The 26,271-nt window shown below is 44.3% G+C and overlaps 1 protein-coding gene across 2 annotated transcripts in view; it reads left to right on the top strand.

Annotated features, from left to right (window-relative positions):
- LOC124031714 (cadherin-4-like) overlaps positions 1–26,271 on the top strand; it is a 380,434-nt gene that overhangs the window by 302,794 nt on the left and 51,369 nt on the right. For both annotated transcript variants that reach the window (XM_046343304.1, XM_046343303.1), the window contains 4 exons: positions 14,820–14,975; positions 17,701–17,845; positions 20,361–20,533; positions 23,975–24,112. In XM_046343304.1, coding sequence (XP_046199260.1) covers positions 14,820–14,975; positions 17,701–17,845; positions 20,361–20,533; positions 23,975–24,112 — 612 coding nt within the window. The remainder of the gene's footprint in view (positions 1–14,819; positions 14,976–17,700; positions 17,846–20,360; positions 20,534–23,974; positions 24,113–26,271) is intronic.

Genomic DNA, 26,271 nt, shown 5'->3' with positions numbered 1-26,271 from the left:
TATGACAGGCCAGATCATTGGTATGTGTACATCAGGACTAACTGTAGGTTGTAGTACCAAGGCAACTGCATCTCCACTTCTTCTTTCATAAATACGTGTTGTTGGGAGACCCTAAAACGACACAAAGCACTGAGGAGAAAGAAAGAGAGAGAAAGAGAAAGAAATTCGTAGACGTGAGAGTGTCATTTCATAATCGCGCCACTTTTTAAGACTATCCAAAGGATTACTCCCACCAAATAATAAATGTTTTGCGTGTCTGTACAAGTTTAAATATAATTTGACAAATATTTATTTGTCCTAATATAAAAGTAGGAAATGGGACGTTTTCTTTTGAAAATATCTAAAGAGATATCCATTCTTATAGTATTTTCCCACACAAAAAAGGGGTCTTTTATAGAAAATCCTTTAAATGGTTTGAGGTTTTTACAGATTATATACAGAGCTGTAAACTAATTCCAAGTCCAAATAAGTGTTCCTTTTTCATTTGTCATTTAATCCACTATTTTGTTCCATAGATGGTTTATTGGGTTGTGAGGATTGCAAAGAAGGCAATATTATTGTATTGTGTATGCTTGTGTCTGTGTCTGCGATTGTGTGTTTTTGCGTGTGGCTTTGTGTGTATGTGCGCATGCGTGCAAGCGTGCGAGTACCTTCATGCTTATTCACCCACATTTCAAACCTCAACTCAAACAATAACACACGGCCAATGTTGGAACCACTCCCTGGCCAATGCCGGCTGTAGATGGCAATGTTGTTCTTTGGGCGTTGCAGGCGACTCTGGCAATATATTGTATGTTCTGTATTACCAAATCCAGGCAATAGTGGTAGTGGAACATGTCTGGATCAAATGCACCAGTCATGTTATGACTTGTCTGTGGCACTGTTTAGTTAGTAAGGACTCTGACGTTTAGTGAATAAGGTTTGGCAGATCTTGTCCAATGGGAGAAGGTTTAGCTGGGGTCATGTGATCTCCAGTGGTTCAGACAGCAGTATACGTCACAACCTCCCTCTCTAAAACAGAACACATGTCTCATTGAGATGTAGTGGAGTTTGACTTCTCCCAGTCTCCAACTGGCTTTTCATTTCCCCTTTACTTACTGGTGTGTGTGGTTGTGTGCGTGTGTGCATGTGTGTGCTTGTGAGTACTTGTGCGCACATGTGTGTGTATTCCCATAGGGCGGCACACAATTGGCCCAGCGTCGTCCGGGTTAGGGTTCGACAGGGGTAGGCCGTCATTGTAAATAAGAATGTGTTTTTATCTGACTTGCCTAGTTAATAAAAAAGTGTGTGTGCACGCGCATCTGCATCTGTTGTGGGAAGATACATATGGTAATATATATAATAATAATATATACCATTTAGCAGACGCTTTTATCCAAAGCGACTTACAGTCATGTGTGCATACATTCTACGTATGGGTGGTCCCGGGGATCGAACCCACTACCCTGGCGTTACAAGCGCCATGCTCTACCAACTGAGCTACAGAAGGACCATATGGTACAGTGCCTCCTGAAAGTACACCCTTTGACTTATTCCACGTGTTTTTTTTGTTGCAGCCTAAATTCAAAATGGATGAAGTATATGTTTTGTCTCGCCCATCCACACACACTACCCCATAGTGACAAAGTGAAAAGATGTTTTTAGACATTTCTTTGTCCATTTATTGAAAATGAAATACAAAAATATCAATACATGTTAGAATCCCCTTTGGCAGCGATTGCAGCTGTGAGTCTTTCTGGGAAAGTCTCTTAAGAGCTTTCCACAACTAGATTGTGCAATATTTGCACACTATTCTTTAAAAAAATGATTCAAGCTCTGTCAAGTTGGTTGTTGAGCACTGCTAGACAGCCATTTTCATGTCTTGCCATAGATTTTCAAGACTATTTCCAGTCAGAATTGTAAATAGACCACTCAGGAACATTCAATGTATTCTTGGTTGCAACTCCAGTGTGTACAGTGCCTTATGAAAGTATTCAGACCCCTTGACCTTTTCCACATGTTTGTTCCATTACAGCCTTATTCTAAAATGTATTAAATACAAAAAAGTCCTCAGCAATCTAAACATGTGATAGGAGTGCATTCAAAGCACAGGATTTTTAAATGTTTGCAAATGTATCAAAAATAAAAACTGAAATACCATATTTACATAAATATTCAGACCCTATGCTATGAGACTCGAAATTGAGCTAAGTTGCATCCTGTTTCCATTGATCATCCTTGAGATGTTTCTTCAACTTGATTGGAGTTCACCTGTTGTAAATTGAATCGAGGTCCCATAGTTGACAGTGCATGTCAGAGCAAAAACCATGAGGTCATGAGGTCGAAGGAATTGTCCGTAGACCTCCGAGACAGGTCCCCAAGAACACAGTGGCCTCCATCATTGTTAATTGGAAGAAGTTTGTAACCATCAAGACTCTTCCTAGAGCTAGCCGCCCAGCCAAACTGAGCAATCGGGGGAGAAGGGCCTTGGTCAGGGAGGTGACCAAGAACTCGATGGTCACTCTGACAGAGCTCTAGAGTTCCTCTGTGGAGAAGGGAAAACCTTCCAGAAGGACAACCATCTCTGTAGCACTCCACCAATCAGGCCTTTATGGTAGAGTGGCCAGACTGAAGCCACTCCTCAGTAAAAGGAACATGACAGCCTGCTTGGAGTTTGCCAAAAGGCACCTATCAACTCTCAGACCATGAGAAACAAGATTCTCTGGTCTGATGAAACAAAGATTTAACTCTTTGGCCTGATTGCCAAGCTTCACATCTGGAGGAAACCTGGCACCATCTCTACGGTGAAGCATGGTGGTGGCAGCATCATGTTGTGGGGATGTTTTTCAGCAGCAGGGACTGGGAGACTAGTCAGGATCGATGCAAAGAGGAACAGAGCAAAGTACATAGTGATCCTTGATTTTAAAAAACTTGCTCCAGAGCGGTCAGGACCTCAGGATGCGGCGAAGGCTCAACCTTCCAACAGGACAACGACCCTAAGCAGACAGCCAAGAGAACGCAGGAGTGACTTCGGGATAAATCTTTGAATGTCCTTGAGTGGCTCAGCCAGAGCCCGGACTTGAACGCGATCAAACATCTCTGGAGAGACCTGAAAATAGCAGCAATGCTCACCATCCAACCTTGAGAGGAACTGCAGAGAAGAATGGAAGAAACTCCCCAAATACAGTTGTGCCAAGCTTGTAGTGTCATACCCAGGAAGACTTGAGGCTGTAATCGCTGCTGCCATATGTGCTTCAACAAAGTCCTGAGTAAATGGTGTGAATACTTATTCATGTGTTTTTTCCCTTTTTACATTTTTTTTATAAATGTGCCAAAAATTCTACATATAAGTTTCTGCTTTGTCATTATGGGGTATTGTGTATAGGATGAGGGGCCGGGGGGGGGGGGGGGGCAGTTGAATCCATTTTACAAAAAGGCTGTAACCTAACAAAATGTGGGAAAAGTCTAGTGGTCTGAATACTTTTCAAATGCACCGTTCATTTGGCCTGACAAAATGTGGAAAAGGTCAAGGGGTGTGAAAACTCTCTTAAAGCACTGTATGTGCATTTATGTTTACACACCTCTCCTTGTTTGCGTCCTCTCTCCTTCTCTCTCAATCTGCCGTGGTGAGTATTGTGTGGGCTGAGCTGAGCTCAGAAGGCCTCTACTGGGGACAAACACACACACAGTGCTTACAATCCTGTGCTCTGAATGCACTCCTATCACATGAAACAGAGACATCCGGTGCTCCGTGAGCTTTTAGTTTCCAACAACAGCGCTAAACCCTGCAGGAGCTAGCTAGCCAACGCTAAACCCCCCCAGGGCGAATTCTCCTCAGGAGTCCAAGCTGTCATCTCCACTAGCACTAGCTCAGCCCATAAAACCTCTTAGATGTTAAGTCCCCTATATAGGGGACTTTGAGCGATTCTGGAACGGTTCGGAACGACATTTCAATGTACAGCAAGCTCTATGAACGGCACAACATCAATTGCCTTTACACTCCGTAAAACCACTAGTTGTCCCGATTCGTATGCGCTATTGCAAGCGCAGCTTCACAGACACATGAAATCGATTATTTCCAAGTCAAGCATCATGTGACATATTTTCTGGCCTATCCAGACAAAGAAGCGATTCCCTGTGCCTGTGCAACTCACAGCTGCACATGCAATAGTGCATATGAAACGGGAGAGTCTAGAGGATGCAACAATTAGTAGTCTCCTCTTGCCGTGGTTTTATCAGATGGATTTTTAGCTGTCGACAGGAAAAAATATATAACTCATTTGTAGAATTGAAACAAGACCACTTTCTCTTGGTCACAGACGGGCGAAATCGCTTTGTGCCGAAGTTGTAACGTCTTTGAATGGTGACTCAGCGCTGCTCAGAGAACATTTAGTAGAAAAGTCTGTCATCAGTTATATGAAATGGTGACAATATTGTACTGTCACTAAGTATGATAATATTTTACATTTTTAGGGAGAAACCTTATAGTAAGTCGTTTATAATTTGATTGGAATGCTTTCTAAATATAGTAACAGTCATTTCAAGCCCTATTGCCCCACTTTTGTTAAATAGTAAACATTTATATATGATTTTTCATATTCTCATAATATTTGTACAATGTACTTGAGCTTATGTCCTCAGAAAGGTGTACACCTCGTCAAATTCAAACATTTTTTTTTACCAGAAAGGAGAGTTCCAGAACTTTCTAAAAAACTATGTAGCATTTCCAGTTATTGCCATCTCATGAAAAAATAATTTATTTTGGGTATGTCTATTTAGGTGGAAATCTACATTTTGCCCTATCAATAATACACAAACAGTCAGACAGCGGGAGAAATAACACACCTGGATTGGACACAGTGTTCATTCATAAGGTCATGGATTCAATGTGTCTCAGTCTTTCTACATACAAAACATATAGACGATTATGATAAAAAGTCAAGTCGGTCTATTTTAAGTGAGAGCAGAAAAGATGATTTAATACTATATGAATTACATTGTTTTATATACAGCGAAAACAACGCTGTGCAAATACGATAGAAATGGAAATGTAGCAGGAACATTTAGGAGCTGATCCCCCCCCTGTCCTCTCTGCACCCAGCAGCAGTACAGAGAGCATCACTCCTCTATCCTATTCCTCCTCTCTATTATTCCACCTCCTCCCCTTTCCTCTCCCTTGTTTTCCCCGGAGAGCCGGCAGCACGATAGTTTCTCATTTGATTCAGTTTTGCCAGGCAGAGGGGAGCTCGGCTCACTGATAAGATCTCCTTATTACGCAGACAAGTTTTCAGTAATGAGGAGAATTTCTTTGATCCGTCGACAAATAGGTCATTTAACCAGTGTCTGCGTTCTGACGAGAGACGTTATACTGTCTCACACATTCACACACACACACGCGCGCGCATGCACTCACTCACGCACACACACCCCTTTGTCTCTAACAAGAGGAGAGGGAATGAGACAGAGAGAGGGGGGGGGAACTGCTCTTGATTATTAGCGCCTTTCAAAATGAGTCCCTTTATCATTCATTACCCAGCGGAGGGCTGTGAGTGTGTCTCACATGCCCACAGTAACACACACACACACTGACACACACACCCACCCACTGTGACACACCCACTCTGACACACACACCCACGGTGACACACAACTCACACAAGATACAGTGGAATCAAATGACTGTGATGTTTTTGACAGTGCCCCTTAGCGTTCCACTGATGTTGTGTGAACGTTGTGGGAGGGGAAGGTAATTGGCTGGAATGACCAGGGAGACATGCGTTCAGCTGATTCTCCCCCAAGCAGGAGGACTTGGAAGCGGGTGGGAAATCAGGGGGCGGGGGGAACGGGGAAGAAATGAAGGAGTGCTATCACTTCTAACTGGGAAGGATTTATGCGTCGCTGCCAAAGCCAACGGATTGAAGTAATTACATTTTTTCATGCATGGTTTCTGTCCCTGAAATGGAGAGAAAGAGAGAGTGAGAGAGAAGGGGAGGCAGGAGAAACACAGGAGTTTAGCCGTGGAGAATTTTGGACTGGAAGCAACAAATTAAGTTGGTAAGGTTTCCATCCTCCCACCCCGCCTTAATGCTTCAGCTAAATGAGCATGGAGGACAGTAGTTAGGGGAGGGAGAGTTCAACCCAGCTGCGAGTTACACCTATAGCCCTCTCTCCTCTGTTTGTTGTCGTTGTTGTTTTGAGGATGGAAAGTCTTTGAAGTACAAGTAGCCAATCTGTAAAAAAACAGCTTGTTAATTACCATTGCCGTCAGCTTTCAAGTAATTCACTGCGTTGGAGCATAGGCCTTTGCGCAAGTACGCACGTGTGTGTGTGTGTGTGTGTGTGTGTGTGTGTGTGTGTGTGTGTGTGTGTGTGTGTGTGTGTGTGTGTGTGTGTGTGTGTGTGTGTGTGTGTGTGTGTGTGTGTGTGTGTGTGTGTGTGTGTGTGTGTGTGTGTGTGTGTGTTTGCTTTATGTAAGTAGTAGTTCCTCCAGAGAGGACTGAGTTTGTGTGGGGGACCATACCGTTACAACGCATTGAGAGTGGAGAGAGAGGAGGAGGACGATGATGATCCTGGTGATGATGATGATGATGATGATGACAGGTTGTTATGGTGATGCTAGGATCAGTCTGGATGACAGCTGTCTGACACACGATGTCCTAGTCCTTCCCTGGTTAGTCTCAGGCTATTCTCTCCCCGGGCCAAGATCCTAGTGGGTCAAAAGTACTGTCAAATTGGTACCGTGAGTGCTGAAAGATGGAGACAACTTGGTCTTTCACTTTACGACCACTCGCGGCTCGCTCCTGAAATAGTCACTGATTGGAGAAGAGATGGTGGGATAGGAGGAGTGTGTGTGTGTGTGTGTGTGTGTGTGTGTGTGTGTGTGTGTGTGTGTGTGTGTGTGTGTGTGTGTGTGTGTGTGTGTGTGTGTGTGTGTGTGTGTGTGTGTGTGTGTGTGTGTGTGTGTGTGTGTGTGTGTGTGTGTGTGTGTGTGTGGAATAGTAGCACTAGCTCTCATCCCTCTAATGGAAGGAAGTTGGAGGGCTGGCTACCTTATGCGGGAGCTAAATTGACAGACCCCCTCAAATGAAGCCCAATTACTCTCCACTTCAGCCCAAATCACACTCCGTGCAATTAACTTAATGTACTTAATAGCTCTTCTGCTCTGGAATGTGTGGGTGGGTGGTTGGGTTCGTGTGTGTGTGTGTGTTTGCACAGTCATGTGTGTAGTATATCACCAGCTATTCTCTCCGTAGGTTCATCTTTGCTTTTCTCGCAGGTTGATGTTTATTGTCATGAGTCTTGCCCTCGAGGCAGAACTGAGCAGTTTACGCTAGATAGGCCAGCTGCAAAGTCAAAATGAGCTATATCGTAAAAATGAGCTTTTTGGTCTTCATTTAAGGTTAGGGTTAGGCATTAGGGCTAGCAGGGTGGTTAGGGTTAGGTTTAAAATACGATTTTATGACTGTGTGGCTGTGCCAGCTAATCTCTACATGAGTCATCTCAATAAATGCAACCTGAATTTTCTCAGAAATGGTTTATTCTTAACCCATTCAAGTCCTTTTACCATATATGGGGAGGCAGGTAGCCTAGTGGTTGGAGCGTTGAGCCAGTAACCGAAAGGTTGCTGGATCGAATCCACGGGCTGACAAGGTTAAAAACCTGTCGTTCTGCCCCTGAACAAGGCAGTTAACCCACTGTTCCCCGGTACGCTGTCATTGTAAATAAGAATTTGTTCTTAACTGATTTGCCTAGTTAAATAAATGTTAAATAAAAATAATAATATAGCATCATGTAGACACATGTGCATGTGTCTACATGATCTGAGAAAAAGTCAAATAAAGCTGATAAAATGACTCCATTGAATGTGCTTACACTGCATGCACTCTAGGGGGCATGCATGGGAGAGCGAGAGTGTGTGGATTTATTTAAATATTGTTTTTATATTCAGATACCGCTACAGACAATCTATAAAGTGCTTTCGGAAAGTATTCAGACTCCTTTCCCTTTAACCACATTTTGTTACGTTACAGCCTCATTCCAAAATGGATTCCACAAACGTTTGTCCTCATCACTCTAGTCAATAAACCATAATGGCAAAGCGAAAATAGGGTTTTAGGCATTTTTGCAAATGTTTATTAAAAATAAATAATTTGAAAATACCTTATTTTCATCAGTATTCAGACTTTTTGCTATGAGACCTGAAATTGAGCTCAGGTGCATCCTGTTTCCATTGATCATCCTTGAGATGTTTCTACAACTTGATTGGAATGCACCCGTGGTTTATTCAATAGATTGGACGTGATTTGGAAAGGCACACACCTTTCCATATAAGGTCCCACAGTTAACAGTGCGTGTCAGAGCAGAAAACCAAGCCATGGGGTGGAAGTAATTGTCGATAGAGCTCTGAGACAGGATTGTCTCGAGGCACAGATCAGGGAAGGGTACCAAAACATTACTGCATCATTGAAGGTCCCCAAGAACACAGTAGCCTCTATCATTTTTAAATGGAAAAGGTTTGGAACCACCGAGACTCTTCTGAGAGCTGGTTGCCCGGCCAAACTGAGCAATCGGTGGAAAAGGGCCTTGGTCAGGGAGGTGACCAAGAACCTGATGGCCACTCTGATAGAGCTCCAGAGTTCCTGTGTGGAGATGGGAGAACCTTCCAGAAGGCCAACCATCTCTGTAGCACTCCACCAATCAGGCCTTTAAGGTATAGGGGCCAGACATAACCCACTCCTCAGTAAAAGGCACATGACAGCCCACTTGGAGGTTGCCAAAAGGCACCTAAAACCTGACCATGAGAAACAAGATTCTCTGTTCTGATGATACGAAGATTTAACTATTTGGCCTGATTCATGCTGTGGGGAAACCTGTCCCTTTGAAGCATCATGCTGTGGGGATGTTTTTCAGCGGCAGAGACTGGGAGACTAGTCAGGGTTGAGGGAAAAATGAACAGAGCAGGTGTGCCAAGCTTGTAGTGTCGTACCAAGAAGACTCGAGGCTGTAATCGCTGCCACAGGTGCTTCAACAGCCCAGAGTAAAGGGTCTGAATACTTATGTAAATGTGATATTTCCATTTTTTATGTATATTTTTGCTAAAAGTGTTAAACAAATCAAAATATATTTCAGATTTGAGAATCTTCAAAGTAGCCACCCTCTGCTTTGAAGACAGTTTTGCACACTGACGACATTCTCTCAACCAGCTTCACGAGGTAGTGAAGCTGGTTAAAATGTATTTCAATTAACAGGTGTGCATTGTCAAAAGTTAATTTGTGAAATTGATTTTCTTCTTAATCTGTTTAAGCCAATCAGTTGTGTTGTGACAAGGTAGGAGGTGGTATACAGAAGATATCCCTCCATATTATGGCAAGAACAGCTCAAAAAAAGCCAAGAGAAAAAACAGTCCATCATTACTTTAAGACATGGTCAGTCAATCCGGAAATGTAATGAACTTTGAAAGTTTCTTCAAGTGCAGTCGCAAAAACTATCAAGCGATATGATGAAACTGGCTCTCATGAGGACCGCCACAGGAATGGAAGACCCTGAGTTACCTCTGCTGCAGAGGATAAGTTCATTAGAGGTGCCAGCCTCAGAAATTGGCAATTAACTGCACCTCAGATTGCACCTCATGGAGTTCAAATAACAGACACATGTCCACATCAACTGTTCAGAGGAGACTGCTTGAATCAGGCCTTCATGGTCCAATTGCTGCAAAGAAACCACTACTAAAGGATTCCAATAATAAGTAGTGACTTGCTTGGGCCAAGAAACACGAGCAATGGACATTATACAACTGGAAATCTGTCCTTTGGTCTGATGAGTCCAAATTTGAGTTTTTGGTTCCAACCGCCGTCTTTGTGAGACGCAGAGTAGGTGAACAGATGATATCTGCATGTGTGGTTACCACCGTGAAGAATAGAGGATGATGTGGGGGTGCTTTTCTGGTGACCCTGTCTATGATTTATTTAGAATTCAAGGCACACTTAACCATTATGGTTATCACATCATTCTAGAGTGATATGTCATCCCATCTGGTTTGCGCTTAGTCCCACTATCATCTGTTTTTCAACAGGACAATGACCCAAAACACACCTCCAGGCTGTGTAAGGGTTATTTGACCAAGGCGGAGGGAGATTGAGTGATGACCTGGCCTCCACAATTACCCAACTCAACCCAATTGTGATGGTTTGGGATGAGTTGGACCGCAGAGCGAAGGAAAAGCAGCCAACAAGTGCTCAGCATATGTGGGAACTCATTCAAGACTGTTTGAAAAGCATTCCAGGTGACTACCTCATGAAGCTCGTTAAGAGAATGCAAAGCTGTCATCAAGGCAAAGGGTGGCTACTTTGAAGAATCTAAAATCTAAAATATATTTTGATTTGATTAACACTTTTTTGGTTACATGATTCCATGTGTGTTATTTCATAGTTTTGATGTCTTCACTATTGTTCTACAACAAATAAAGAAAACAATATATACTGTGAGACACCTAAGACAGGGAGACAGGGCGGACAGCTGATCATCTTCACAGTGGCAGACCACATGTAACAACACATGCGCAGGATCGGTACGTCCGAACATCTGCGGGACAGGTACAGGATGGCAACAACAACTTCCTGAGTTACACCTTGAACGCACAATCCCTTCATCAGTGCTCAGACTGTCCGCAATAGGCTGAGAGAGGCTGGACTGAGGGCTTGTAGGCCTGTTGTAAGGCAGGTCCTCACCAGACATCACCGGCAACAACGTCGCCTATGGGCACAAACCCACCGTCGCTGGACCAGACAGGACTGGCAAAAAGTGCTCTTCACTGACGAATCACGGTTTTGTCTCACCATGGTCAGATTCACGTTTATTGTCGAAGGAATGAGCGTTACACTGAGGCCTGTACTCTGGAGAGGGATCGAGGTGGAGGGTCCGTCATGGTCTGTGGCGGTGTGTCACAGCATCATCGGACTGAGCTTGTTGTCATTGCAGGCAATCTCAATGCTGTACGTTACAGGGAAGACATATGTGGTACCCTTCCTGCAGGCTCATCCTGACATGACCCTCCAGCATGACAATGCCACCGGCCATACTGCTCATTCTGTGCGTTATTTCCTGCAAGACAGGAAAGTCAGCGAAGAGCCCAGATCTCAATTCCATTGAGTACGTCTGGGACCTGTTGGATCGGAGGGTGAGGGCTATGGCCATCCCTTCCAGAAATGTCCGGGAACTTGCAGGTGCCTTGGTGGAAGATTGGGGTAACATCTCACAGCAAGAACTGGCAAATCTGGTGCAGTCCATGAGGAGGGGATGCACTGCAGTACTTAATGCTTAATGGTGGCCACACCAGATACTGACTGTTACTTTTGATTTTGACCCCCCCCCCACCTTTGTTCAGGGACACATTATTCCATTATTCATTATTCATTACTAACATTATTCTGTTAGTCACATGTCTGTGGAACTTGTTCAGTTCATGTCTCAGTTGTTGAAGCTTGTTATGTTCTTGCAAATATTTGTTGTTAACAAATATGTTAAGTTTGCTTGAAATAAATGCAGTTGACAGTGAGAGAACGTTTCTTTTTTTGCTGAGTTTATATATATATGGTTCGGACAATCTATATACCAAAAATGATTAAGATCTGATCATTCGAACATGTATTCACATGAAATGTGTATTACAAACTTGATCCCATGTGTCCAAAGACTAATTAAAAATCAGGAAGCTCAATGAACAAGTGTATTCAAGGAAATTTGACATTTCCATTATGAACATGAAAGGTTTATTTTTTATTTTTTTAACCTGGCAAGTCAATCACAGTCGGATGTGATGCAGCCTGGATTCAAACCAGGGACGACAGTGACTCTTCATGCACTGAGATGCAATGCCTTAGACCGCTCCCCAATCAGGGGGCCCAATTGGCTTACTGCACACTCTACACAACAGCACCTACAGACAGTGAGCTCACTGAGCCGCTTACCAATGAGTTACAGTCAGTGTCAGAATGGGTCAATAAACTGGTATTAAACACATCTAAAACCAAAAGCACTGTATTTTAGTTCATTCTCTTCGACCTAAACCTCAACAGGAGTTGAAGAAGTTGAACTCCTAGGAGTAACATCGGATAGTCCGTTTTTATGGTCAGGTCATATCGACAAAGTTGTTGTGAAGATGGCGAGGGGTATGTCTGTTATTAAAAGATGTTCTGAATTTTTTTAAACAAACATCAACTGTACTAGTTGTTCAGGCTCTGGTCTTGTCTTGATGTCCGGTAATATGGTCAAGTGCAGCAAAGGAAGACCAAGTAATGTTGCAGCTGGCTCACAACAAAGCACCACACCTTGCCCTTAACTACACACATAGAACTAACATCAACAATATGCATGGTAGAATTTCGTGGTTTAGGGTTGAAGAGAAATTGACTACTTCTCTTCTAGTCTTTTTTTAGAAACATTTGTGTGTTAAAAATGCCTAACCACTTGTATAATCAAACAGACATACACTGCACCACCAAAAGTATGTGGACACCTACTCGTCGAGCATCTCATTCCATAATCATGGACATTAATACAACAGCCTCCACTCTTCTGGGAAGGCTTTCCACTAGATGACGGAACTTGCTCCCATTCAGCCACAAGCATTAGTGAGGTCGGGCATTGGTGTTGGGCGATTAGGCCTGACTCGCAGTCGCCGTTCCAATTCATCCCAAAGGTGTTCGATGGGGTTCAGGTCAGTTCTTCCACACCGATCTCTACAAACCATTTCTGTATGGACCTCGCTTTGTGTATGGAGCATTATTATGCTAAAACAGGAAAGGGCCTTCCCCAAACTGTTGCCACAAAGTTGGAAGCACATAATTGTCTAGAATGTAATTGTGTGCTGTAGTGTTAAGATTTCCCTTCACTGGAACTAAGGGGCCTAGCCAAACCATGAAACAGCCCCAGACCATTATTCCTCCTCCACCAAACTTTACAGTCGGCTCTATCCATTCAGGCAGGTAGTGTTCTCCTGGCATCCGCCAAACCCAGATTTGTCCGTCGGACTGCCAGATGAACGCCAGAGAATGCATTTCCACTGCTCCAGCATCCAATGGCGGCGACCTTTACACCACTCCAGCCGACGCTTGGCATTGCGCATGGTGATCTTAGGCTTGTGTGCGGCTGCTAGACCATGGAAACCCATTTCATGACGCTCCCGACGAACAGTTATTGTGCTGATGTTGCTTCCAGAGGCAGTTTGGAACGCAGTAGTGAGTGTTGCAACCAAGGACAAACTATTTTTACGCAGTACGTGCTTCAGCACTCGGCGGTCAAGTTCCGTGAGATTGTGTGTTCTACTACTTCAGTGCTGAGCCGTTGTTACTCCTAGACGTTTCCACTTCACAATAACAGCACTTACAGTTGACCGGGGCAGCTCTAGCAAGGCAGAAATTTGATGAACATACTTGTTGGAGAGGTGGCATCCTATGACAGTGTCATGTTGAAAGTTTCTCAGCTCTTCAATAAGGGTCATTCTATTGCCAATGTTTGTCTATGGAGATTGCATGGCGTTGTGCTCGATTTTATACACCTGTCAGCAATGGGTGTGGCTGAAATAGCCAAATCCAGTCATTTGAAGGAGTGTCCACATACTTTTGTATATATAGTGTACGTACCCCACCAGACACGCCACTATGGGTTTCTTCACTGTTCCCAAAACAAAAAAGATTGAATAAGTCGCTCAGTTATGTATAGAGCCATGTCATCGTGGAATGCTCTGCCATCAGTGGTTACTCAGGCAAAAAGCTAATTTAGCTTTAAGAAACTGATCAAAAAAACACACATTGTATCACAGCTCCTCTCCTCTTCTAAAGGTCTAATTTAACTGTAGATAATAGTATGATTATGTATATATGAATAGTGTGTAATATTTTTCTTGGTGTCTTTCCAATATATATCTCTTATTTTTCATATATATATGTTTTTTAAATGTAATTTGTATGATTTATTTCTATTGAATGTCCTTTCTCATGTATTTGTATGTTTTATGTGAACCACAGGAAGAGTATCTGCTGCATGTGCAGTAGCTAATGGGCATCCTAATAAACTAAACTAAACTTCCTTATTAACAGTGTTTACGAGAAGAGTTTGACATTTTCATTTTCTTATTTGTCTTTTTCGGCTCACGTTGTGACAGCGTTCGAGGCACAGTCCCTGTAAGAGCTGTTTATTAAAACTCCAGCTGTCAAGCAGAAGAAAAATGCTCTTTGCAAATGTATGTTGATTTCTTTTTCTATCCACTGAAAGAAAGAGAAATATTGAATTTCCAGTTTGAAGTACCCCAGTTGTGCCAAAGAGAATGCGTTCTGCACCATTCTGTAGCACTAATGAAATTCACAGCTATAGCTGGGAGTGCTGAGTTATGATGGATGTGTTTGTTTGTGTGTGTTTGTGTATGTATGTGTGTGTGTGTGCCAGCGTGCCTGTGTGTGCTTTGTGTATTTTTGATGAATATACAATATCTGATGATTGGCCCCCGGCTCTGGCCCACGGTATCAATTGGTCTCCCAGCCTCTACAGTATATGATGATCTAGTCCTGGAATCAACGCTTAACCAGTCACACCAATGGATGTAGTGGCATGGAAGAAAGTATGGTTTACCATCAATGTGTGATACCTTTCTATACGGCCTCACCGTCTACCACTAGGGAACCAACACATATTTCATAACACACTGTCAAGGCAATGTTATTTCTCCAATCTCCCATATTGCTCAATGCTTGAATGTGCTTCGAAAAAGATGAAACCCGATTTCAGAAGCAGTAGTAAGACCACAGAGTTAAAACTGACAGTGCCTTACTGTGTCTTGTCTGCAGATCCGTTCGGACCAGGACCGTAACATCTCCATCCGGTACAGCATCACGGGGGTGGGAGCGGACCAGCCACCCAATGAGGTGTTCAGTATCGACCCTGTCGCCGGGAAGATGTTCGTCACCAAACCCCTGGACCGAGAGAGGAGATCGTCGTACCATGTGAGTCACATGCGCGTAATTTACGCACGTGCGTGCGTACGCACCTGTGTAATGAGTTAGCGACAGGCCGGGCAGGTTGTCCAGATGAAGTGTTGATTGAGAGAGTGAAGGCCGAGGCTAGCTACAGCTACATGACATTGACCAAGTACCAACACTCGCCCTACAGACCATGAGAATGACTCTACTACAATTGGTCACCCACTCATTCATGCTTCGCTCTACAATTGTGTCTCTCTCTCTCTCTGTCTCTCTTTCTCCTTACCCTTCACATCTCTCCATCCTGTCTGCCACGCATTTGTTGGACTCAGGGAGCTCGGAGGTCCAGCTTTCCAGGCTTGATGAGGTCTGCTTGACTTAAAGCTCAGTCCCAGGCTGGATGGAGGTGAATAGCATCCTCTAACTGTACACCAGTTGGGCGAGGTGAGGGGCGCAGGAAGACAGGTTGAGGAAGAGATAAAGCTGTCAGAGCTGGACCTGTGTCTCTATCGGACACCATTAAAGAACCGAAAGTAGCCACACAGTCAGCAACTATACGTTATCCTTTACGTACGTAAGACTGAACAGAACATGAGCAATGCTTTGTGGGTAAAAGTTCTCTTTCGTTATCTTACAACTGTAATATCCTTGAAGATGGCTAATGCTTCCTCAAAGCGACTTTGTAGGCAGCTTTTTCGTTCAGCATTCGGTTTTTAATGTGCGTTTCTGATTTCATAATAATAATAATAATATAATATATGCCATTTAGCAGACACTTTTATCCAAAGCAACTTACAGTCATGTGTGCATACATTCTACGTATGGGTGGTCCCGGGAATCGAACCCACTACCCTGGCGTTACAAGTGCCATGCTCTACCAACTGAGCTACAGAAGGATAACACGGATAAAACAGAGACACAAGAAAAGTTTGAAGACCAAAACTTTCTCCTCTTCAAAATAAGCACGCTCCGATTCATAGCAGGCCAGGGCATCCAATCGGATAAAAAATAATAATAATACTTTCAAAAATGGAAGAAGTCAGTGTTCTGGGTCTTGTGTTATCTCCATCGGATGCTTGGCCTGTGCCAAGTGCTGGGCGCCACGGTGCGTGGCGTGGTGTGTGTTGTTTCCTCCCTCGTACCCAGTCCCTTTCAAGATGATAACTTTCATTCGGACCCAGAATTACATCTTGGCTTCATTAAACACGGCTGGTAATCTCTTACTGGCGGTGTTATTGAATGAGGGTGTGGGGGCCGCATGCCGCAGCGCAGGGGGGAGAGATAAGGGCTTGCGGGCTCCCAGGCTGCAGTGTAGCAGAGTGCCAGTGCAGCGCTCGGATATTGGGTGCAGGGCCAGATCAGACGATGCAGAGGGAAAAAGTTAAGTCAAATTAACCTTTGGGAGACCTGGCTGATTCAATTTTTGTGAGATGCAGAGAGGAGAGAAGAGGGGCTTGGTGGGCGGCGAATAGAGCGTGGGGGAGAGAGGACGTTCACCTGTCTTAGAGGAGGGAAGTGGATGGAGCTTCCTCCTAATTCTATTTCCCGTCACAAGGCCACAACCCTGTGGTCGGAGGCATCGCTATGACCATCTTATCAGAAGCATCGAAAAGGTGGAGGACCTGCGGCTTCAACTTTGATATTGCTCTCCTCTCAACTTTTTTTGTTTCTCTTCTTCTTGGGAATCAGATGGGTCTTGCTATGTCTGCTCCAGGATCTCAGACATTCTGACAGGCTACATATTTGCCAGCCTTAGCCTGTAGCAGTGGGATGTTAGTCCAGGGGTCCCCTATATAATTCCTAAACCTAAACTATTTTAGTCTAATGGGATATTGTTGAATAAATCCTCTTTTGTGGACTTAAAACATGCTAGTAAGGTCAAATAGCAGTATGTCCAGTAACCCCCTGAAAATATGTTTCGTTTCATTTTTCAAATGGAGTCTGTTAGTTTGGCTCTCTCGCTGGGTGCAGTAAAAACAGAGCGTAGAGGTTTATTGAATCTTAACAGATACTCTATAACTGAGTTATGTTACCAGCATTTTTCTCCCTCAGTGTTCTTTATCAAAACATTTTTCTTTCAGATATCTGGACATGCTTCCCAGCCTGTATCGATTTGGGTATTAATCCCATGTCCAAACTTTGTTTGAAATCCTAGAGTTGGCTGCTGCTATTGATCTACGACAGGACACAGCTGAGCCTGGCAGCGGGTTCACAAATCTGTTTGTGATGTGGGCTAGAGGTTAAGAGATTTTGTGATTCCCCTTTAAAAAAAACAACAACAACAACAGAATGTTGGACTGAGATCCAAGACGACCAGGAGAAGAAGGATACAAGGAAATACTATTTTTAAGGGAAGTCAGCTTTTTATAAAAGAGGTTGTTGTGTTTGTTACTTTGAAGACACCAGTTCTGAGGATTCGGTGTTGGAGATGAGAATGGACAGCATTTTAGGGTGTGACATTTCTCCCCCAGAACTTTACATTTAAATGAAATATAATCATAGTTGTTGTTTTTCTGGTATATATTATTGATGCCGGGTGCCCATTGGTCTGCACAATTGATGTATGCAATGCAACATTGTTTATTTCTCTCTCTTCCTGTTGTTTTTCCAGAAATATGCCTTAATGCAGTGTCTAGTACTGGTTGCCACACTGCATATCAAGCGTATCATGTTACCGATGTTGACTTTGTTAATGGTAACTTAACTGACCCCCCCCCCCCTCTCTGTCTGTCTCTGTCTCTCCCCCCAGCTTCGTGCCCATGCAGTGAACATGAATGGTGAGCGGGTGGAGAGCCCCATAGACCTGTACATCTATGTCATAGACATGAACGACAACCGGCCTGAGTTCAAGAACCAGGTCTACAACGGCTCGGTGGATGAGGGCTCCAAGCCAGGTAAACACAGGAAGGAAGGGAGGGAGGGATAAAACACCACCTCTTTCTCACAGACATGGACAGAGAAAAGCTACGATGTAAATCACGCTGCAGAGAATAGTGAGTTTTACAACAGTCTTTGTACCTTCCTTTGCTATTCTGCGTGAGAAAAACCGAGCCCGAAGAGGATACCGTTCGGTGCTTTTATGTTTATTTTCTTTTAATAGATTTATTCTGCTTCACATTCCACTTGATATAGAGGCATTTATTCAGATGGAGGGCTTCTGTCCTGCAGTGTGTTCATTTAGCCAGCTCTAGTGCTGGGTTGCATGGCCATAAAGCTGTGGATGTTGTGGCTGGAGAGGATATTGAGGATTAAATGTGCCAAGCTGCAGCTGTAGCTCCACTGACTCATTTTATGTGTTCCCTCATGAGGGAGATGTGTGTGTGTGTGTGTGTGTGTGTGTGTGTGTGTGTGTGTGTGTGTGTGTGTGTGTGTGTGTGTGTGTGTGTGTGTGTGTGTGTGTGTGTGTGTGTGTGTGTGTGTGTGTGTGTGTGTGTGTGTGTGTGTGTGTGTGTGTGTGTGTGAAAGACTGATGAGCCAGGACTTATTGCACTAACGGTGATCTGAAATCTGAAGAGGTTTCCTGGGCCTAGCTGTGTACTTTACTTTTCTCACTAATTCTCTCTTTCTTTCTCTTTTTCACTCTGAACTGATTTTGCTACAAACTCTCCCATCCCAACACAAGGACGCACACACACACACACACACACACACACACACACACACACACACACACACACACACACACACACACACACACACACACACACACACACACACACACACACACACACACACACACACACACACACACACACACACACCCAAACCTCAGCGGTAGCATGCGTGACATGCAGCCGAACAATAATCATAAAAAAAATAGTTTTAGAATCTAGAGCTCCAGTGGTTTCAGTGGGAAGCCAATTACTGAGTTGAATTCGCTTTCAAATTAAAGAGTCATTTAGAGCCCTAATCCTGTCAGGCACAGAGCAGGACGCCCGTAGAAAGGGTCCACATTAAGCCCCCCTAAGAGTGGCGTTTAATGAAATTACCCAGGCGATGGGTGACACGGTGTGAGTCTCCATCTCTCCTCTCTTTTTTTTCTACAGAAAGGGAGACAGAGAGAGAGAGATGGGTGGAAGATTTATACTTTCCTTCGTTTGAACCGAACCAAAAGCAAAGCCCCTTTCTGCCTGTCCTTTATCTCTCACTGTGTTCCTCTGGTCTTTCTTCCTCTCCTTTCTCTGAGTCCTTTGGAATCTTCCTTCTCTCGCCTCTGCCCCATTGACAAATGCTGCTTTGAAATGTAATGGAGTTTGAGATGCGGGCCGTGGTGTGAATTATCTCTGGACGGAGCCTGTCGCTGGGATGATATCACTATCTCTGGTAATTAGAATTGTGTGGAAACTACTGCTGGAGAGGAGAGGACTGAGAAAGAGCGCAATTGGAAAGGGGACTGGGACAGAGAGAGAAGAGAGTAATAGGGAATAGAGGGAGAGATCAGTGTGTGTATGAACCAAGGTTATTATAGTAAACAAACAAACAAATCCTAACAAATAAAATATGACAATGTTATGGAAACACTAACCATCAGTACTATGAAGGTTTCCCACCCCTCTCTCTTTCACACTCACAGAGATGCTTCAAAGGTAGGCTGCAAGAGTGGAGTGTGTATGATTGTGTGTGAGAGAAGGTGTGTGTGAGGGCGGGAGTAAGTGGACAAGTTCCTTTTTCATGGCCCGGTGCCCCCGGTGGGCGCATTTTCACATTTTAGGCCATTCCATTGGTCCTTAAGTGAAGTCTCCACTCACCCGGGCCATGCAAAAGGAACTTGTCCACTTACTCCCGCCCTCACACACACCTTCTCTCACACACAATCATACACACTCCACTCTTGCAGCCTACCTTTGAAGCATCTCTGTGAGTGGCCTATTCCTTTTGACTTCTTCCTGTGCCATCCAAATCTGTGCATAGCCTAGTCAGTGGTCAAGTTAACAGGTTGCTAGTTAGCTACATGATTAGCTCGCTAAACAATGCAGTTTGTTATCAAACCCAAAAAACATGTGCGGCTCGCGAGTTGTTTAAAACGGCCTGCGGCATGCGCACGAATCCGCAGCGGAGAGAAAAACATAGCTCTGGTAATATTGGGTATAATTATATAATTTCATATGCCATTAAGTTTGACATGATTTTGGCTAGAGGCACACGGTCTTCAGCAGAAAGTGGTTTCACGTAAAGGTGCAAGCATTGACTGTAAGCAGGTGTTCCGTTGTGTTCTGTGCATAAAGGGGTCTGTGCGGAAACATGTGCGCTTAAAAGTGCTGCTCCATGGCGATAAACAGGTCACCCGTTAACACGCTAATAAAAACACAAAACTATTAGTAACCTTGGTCTGAATGTGTTTGCGTGCAGTGTGTTTGTCCCCGCGTTCAGTATGTACGCCCAGATTGACTGTTGCCTCCTCGTCCTCAGGTACATTTGTGATGCACCTGGCAGCCTTCGATAATGACGACAACACCACGGCCAATGGGATGGTGCGCTACCGGATCCTGTCCCAGACGCCACACAGCCCCATCCCCAACATGTTCACCATCAACAGCGAGACTGGAGACATCGTCACCGTGGCAGCAGGCCTCGACCGCGAGGTCAGTAACCCTGGTAACGCTGGTGGGATGTGTCCTCTGTGTAAAAGTAGAGAGTTTTTCTGGTCAAGTCAAAACAACTCCAGGCTGTCCACATAAGAAAGGAGGATAATGTGAAGGTGAATAGCAGTGCTGCAACTGCCTCCGGGAAAGAGTTATGTAACAGAATCAGGCGGTGTGTTGTTTTTCGGCTATTTCCATTGTATTTTTCAACTCAAAAGAGGTCCATCTTTGGGCCTTAAGGCGTGTGTGGTTGTAGCCCATCAAGCATACATGTTCTTCGTGGGTGTCTGTCACCACACGTCACGCTCTGCTCAGCGTTTCCCAAGCCGCCCCCTTGAGGTCACCTTGTTTATGGAGCTGTCACGTTATGACAACATCCTAACATCTTTATTTAAGTGACACGGATGTCCCTGTGACAACACTGTCAACGCCCTGAAGGGAATCTCTCTGCTGCATCACCCTAGCTACCTGTCACTGCTGACAGACCTATTAACAGCGCGTCATGGAGCCTTCAGGTGTGTGTGTGTGTGTGTGTGTGTGTGTGTGTGTGTGTGTGTGTGTGTGTGTGTGTGTGTGTGTGTGTGTGTGTGTGTGTGTGTGTGTGTGTGTGTGTGTGTGTGTGTGTGTGTGTGTGTGTGTGTGTGTGTGTGTGTGTGTGTGTGAGTTCGCACCCTTGACACCTGTCAAACACACACTGAAGTACATGGAAGGAAGGAAGAGAGAGGCTGATGAGTTGGACATGGAAAGAGAAAAGGAAGGGAGGGATGAGAGATAACGGCAGGTAGCCTCTAGTGGTTAACCGAAAGGTTGCAAGATCGAATCCCCGAGCTGACAAGGTCAAAATCTGTCGTTCTGCCCCTGAACAAGGCAGTTAACCCGCTGTTCCCAGGCCGTCATTGAAAATAAGAATTTGTTATTTTAACTGAGTTGCCTAGTTAAATAAAGGTAAAATAAATATATATAAAACGTATAACTGAGTGATACAGAGAGGGAACAGTACGAAACAATATGGGAGACACAAGAAAGGAAGGAAGGGAGGGATGGATGGATAGAAAAGGAGATCAATTGATGAAGAAAGAGGAAACATTTTAGCTTAACCCCTGCTTGTTTTTCCACATCTCTTTTATTCGAACACTGCCAATCCAACCTGATTCATTCCCAATGTTGGATTAGAGCACACACACACACACACACACACACACACACACACACACACACACACACACACACACACACACACACACACACACACACACACACACACACACACACACACACACACACACACACACACACACACACACACACACACACACACACACACACACACACACACACACACACAGTACACAAGCTCACACTGAAACACACACAAACATTCTTTCTTTCTTTTACACACACGCAATATTTCAGTTGGCGCACACCAATGTACTTACCTCAGAAAGTTTCCTCCAGCATTCCCGTAGAGAACAGATAGGAACACCCTTACCCTTGCAGAAATCTGAGTGCATATATACATAAACATGAATACTTAACAGAACAGGAGGCTGACAGAGAGCGAATGAGAGAGTAGCACAGGCTTCGCTGTTACTCTAGCCCAGTTTTCAGAGTTCGGCTACAGTCTCATAAGGTCTCTCTGCTTGCCTTTCCTCAGGAGACGCCAGCTTAAAGGAGGTTTTCTCCAAGAAGCCAGATGTCTAAGTGTGCCCTCTCTCTGATCTATCACTTTCTCCCCTGACTCCTCTCCCCTACCACACATGCCTTTCAACACGTTCCCTTCTTCCTCACTCTTCCCATCCACCGCTATAGTCCTCTTATCCTTAGCTCTCGCTTTCCTTCTTCTTCGTCTTTAAAAAAAACGTGTACGCTACTCGGCTCATCCCAGCCTCTGTATCCTTCCTCTGTCGTCTTTTCACTTTCCCTTTGTTTTTGCCATTGTCTAGGAACCGGTAGACTCCGTGGCAGCAACTCTGTGGAGAAGCAGCTAGTACAGTGCAGGACAGTGTGGGGCGTAAGGGCGTAGTGTGGAGAGTAGTTGGTGATCTGTCGTGGTTTAGAGAGGTTCCGAGGTGCTCTACATAATTAGCGGCTTGTCTAATTAGTGGGCCTGCGGTACACACTGCAGATTCTCCCCGATAGGACTGGCGGGCCAGCTAGGGCTCCTGAACAAGATGTGTGTTTGTGTGTGCGTACTTGCGTGCATACGTGCACGTGTGTGTGTTCGTGTGAGCGCACATCTGTGTGTGCATGTGTGGATGTGAATGTGTGTGTGGTGGGGGGTCGAGAGGCTGCTGAGCAGAGCTGAGCTGAGCTGTCTAATCCGTCTGATGTGGATTCACAGTCTAATTGGGATATTTACTCTGTAATTAGCAGGTGAGGGAGACACTGGGAGTGTAATTGGGAATCCCAGGGAAGAGACACATTATCCTGACAGCTCCCAGGTCCTGTCCCCTATGCCTGCCTGCCTGCCTGCCTTGCCTGCCTGTTTGTCTGCAGCCTGGGACAGGGGGAGAGAGGGAGGGAGGTATACACACAAACAAACTCAAAAGGGTTTTCATAAAAACACATACACATACCGATATAATCAAATCTCTATGAATAGGGCAGCATTCTAAGGTGAATGGGTTGGTTTCAGCACCATGGACAGCTCAGCAGATCGCCACAGCTGTTGTTGTTTCCCATTTATGTTGACCTAAGGACCATGGACAGCTCTTACATGGGCTGTTGTGTAAAGCTGTGACACATTCAGCTTCTCTCAGCTGATTCTCAACTCTCCTCCTTTCTGGAGAGCATCTCCACACAAAATGGTGGCTGTGAATTGTAGGCTACACATAGGAGAGCTGATTTCCCCAACGCAACACGTGAGGAAAGAAGAACATTAACCAATTTCTAAAAAGGCAAAGCAACTGTGTGAAGAGTAAGGGGGAGGAGGTAAAAAAAATGGAGGGAACATTTCTCTGTGTTCCCCCAGGTAGGAGTACTGTTCTGTACAGACAGCTCAAAAAAACACTTTCAGCATTCCTTTCCACAGTGCTTGGGCAGAAATTAAGATGAGTGATAGGGCCCGAGGTAGGGGCCAAGGTAGGGGAGGGAGAACAGTCATGGGAGGGGATGAACAAGCCGTTTTGCTTCTAATTTCGTCAGAGACATACCGGACCCACACTAGCAAAGCTGTTACCAGGCTAAAGGTTTGTGGCTGAGGAGAGAACCACAGTGGGTGTAGAGGCAACCTAATGTGTGTGAGAGAGAGACAGAATGTGTGTTGTGTAAAATTGTTTATTATTTCTGCACAACCTAAAGAAGAGGATACATTGACCTCCTTGAACTCGTTATGCAGTTTTGTATGATTGAGCATTGAGTGTTTGTTTTTTTCACTGTGTGTAAGTTTGATTTCTGGTTTCTCTTCTTCTTCTCTCTTCTCTCTGTGTGATTGTCCTGTAGAAAGTGTCCCAGTACAGCATCATAGTCCAGGCCACGGACATGGAGGGCAACCTAAACTTTGGCCTGTCTAACACGGCCACCGCCATCATCTCTGTCACAGACATCAACGACAACCCACCGGAGCTCACCTCCAGAACCGTGAGTAGAGAGTAGGGCTGTTGCGGTGACCCTATTACCACCACACCAGCAGTCGTGAGTCACGACCGCAGTAAACTTCCCTCAGGACGTGCGTAGTATCCAACTCGCTAAAGGCTCAGTTGTCCTTCTAACCATTCTGACGTCACTGCAATCAAAACAGTATTGTGCTTTTACAACTCACCTCACTGCGATTGATCAATTTGAAGAAACACTGCGATTGATCCATTTGAAGCAAGAAGTTCAACAACAGGTTGAAACTGAGTGGAAAACATGGTGATTGTGAATGTGGCTTCAAAGCCTAACAACGAAATGGACAGGGCTTTCTAAGGTGCGGATCAATTAAAAACACTCATATGCATATTAGAGCTTATACATATGCATAGGCCTATATATGCCCGAAAAAAAGAAGAAAAAAAACTGAATTTAAATAAGGATTATGCTGTTCGTTGTACAATACATAGCCTACCGCACATTACGCACCACAGAATAACATTTAAAAAAATAGTTTAAGATGTCTTTAATTGGTCTAGCCTATGTTCCAAAATGAAACAAATTGTAGTAATGGCCTTTGAGTGTGGACTGTATTATAATGCATACTGGTTGGACTGGTTACCTTATGCTAGGGAGAGGCCTGGGCAATGCTATTGGTTCATTACTTGTAGTGGATTTGTGGATTTGTATTTTATTTTGAATAGCCTAGTAAATAGAGCTTTTTTTCCCCCCTTCATAATTAACAGGGTGTCACATTAGGCTACCGTTAGCTATAGAATATCTCACCACCGTGCGTTTCCATCTCCTCCCCTCTCTCCTTCATTACTTTTCTCAAGCATGCAGAGAGAGGAGGTGTCAACAGATTAATGAAATATGTTTAGTTGTGAAAACATGTTACTTTCCGATGTTCCCAAACAGATTTCAGACGGTTTCACCGAATGAAGCACTTGGTAGCTGGAAGGAACAAGGTTGGGGAGCCCGGGGCATACAGAGTTTGGGTGGAATATCACTTGTCGAGCAGCGAGAGGCTGCATACTCTTTAAACAATGGTTGATGCAAGGAGTTGAATAACCAGAGGTGGGATAAGTGGCATCCCTTCGCTATTGGAGTGCTTAGGCAGATGGCATGTATTTGTTTCCCCTGCCCTTGTTCCTGCCCATTTGATAATGGGCCATTCTAAATCGAAACTAGTTTAACATATTAGTAAAGAATATATTCATTTGAGAATTGTCCGATGGGTGATAAGATGATCACTTGACGAGAGAACGGTGTGTGCAGCCTGAGGTAAGGGTCAGAGTGCAAGCTTCTTCTTTTTTCCACTTCCTTCTCAAATCCTCTGTAGTCACGTCACACGGCCCATATACGTTTGGATTTCAAAGGCATTATAAGGTTTGTATCCTTAACAACTAAAGTTGCCAAATAACTCCTAGCCTTATAGGACCCATTTCAAATGATTACTTTTACACCTCAACATAGCTTTCATATGTGCACTCTCTCCGGAATGGGAAAAATATCCTTTTGATTTTATTCAGCTAAGTTCAATTATATTCTTCTTACTGTAAAATCATATGATATAAAATAATGAAACAGGACTCATAAGCATATCTTGTCTGCTAAACGAACAAGCCCACAGCGTATGGCATGCCGCATAGCCAGATAACATACAGTAAGCCGTTTGCACGACAACAACCGGCTGACAAAACGACATGACCACCACAGACCAAGTAAGGGGCGGAAGAGAAAGAGGGAGAGGGGAGGAAGAGGGAGGGGGGGGGGTATGGGAGATGGAGGACTGGAATACAGGGGAAAAGGGTAGAAGACGAAAGTTATAAAGGCGAGAGCAGGAAAGGGGTGAAACACAGCCCTGGCATCATCTTTGAGACAGAGCGCACTCCTGACCTGAGTGTAATGAAACATCCAGTCGTCAACGTTCATCACCCGGAGAACAACAGCAAGCAGACTTAACGATGATTATAGTGGTGTAAATGGGGATGATCATTACCGTGTATGGGAGAGAAAAAAAAAGGTCATTCCTGGAGTCAACCAAATCAAAGTAAAGAGCGATGTGTGTAACCAAGCAGAATGGAGAGCAGCAAGACTAGCATACGTTGCTGCAAATGTATCCATACATCCTCTGGTCTTCCAGGGGATGTTGATCATTATACAGT

The sequence above is a fragment of the Oncorhynchus gorbuscha genome, linkage group LG03, assembly GCF_021184085.1.
Source record: "Oncorhynchus gorbuscha isolate QuinsamMale2020 ecotype Even-year linkage group LG03, OgorEven_v1.0, whole genome shotgun sequence".
Classification (NCBI taxonomy): domain Eukaryota; kingdom Metazoa; phylum Chordata; class Actinopteri; order Salmoniformes; family Salmonidae; genus Oncorhynchus; species Oncorhynchus gorbuscha.
Note: the sequence above shows the minus strand (reverse complement) of the source record. Positions and strands in the feature narration are given on the sequence as shown.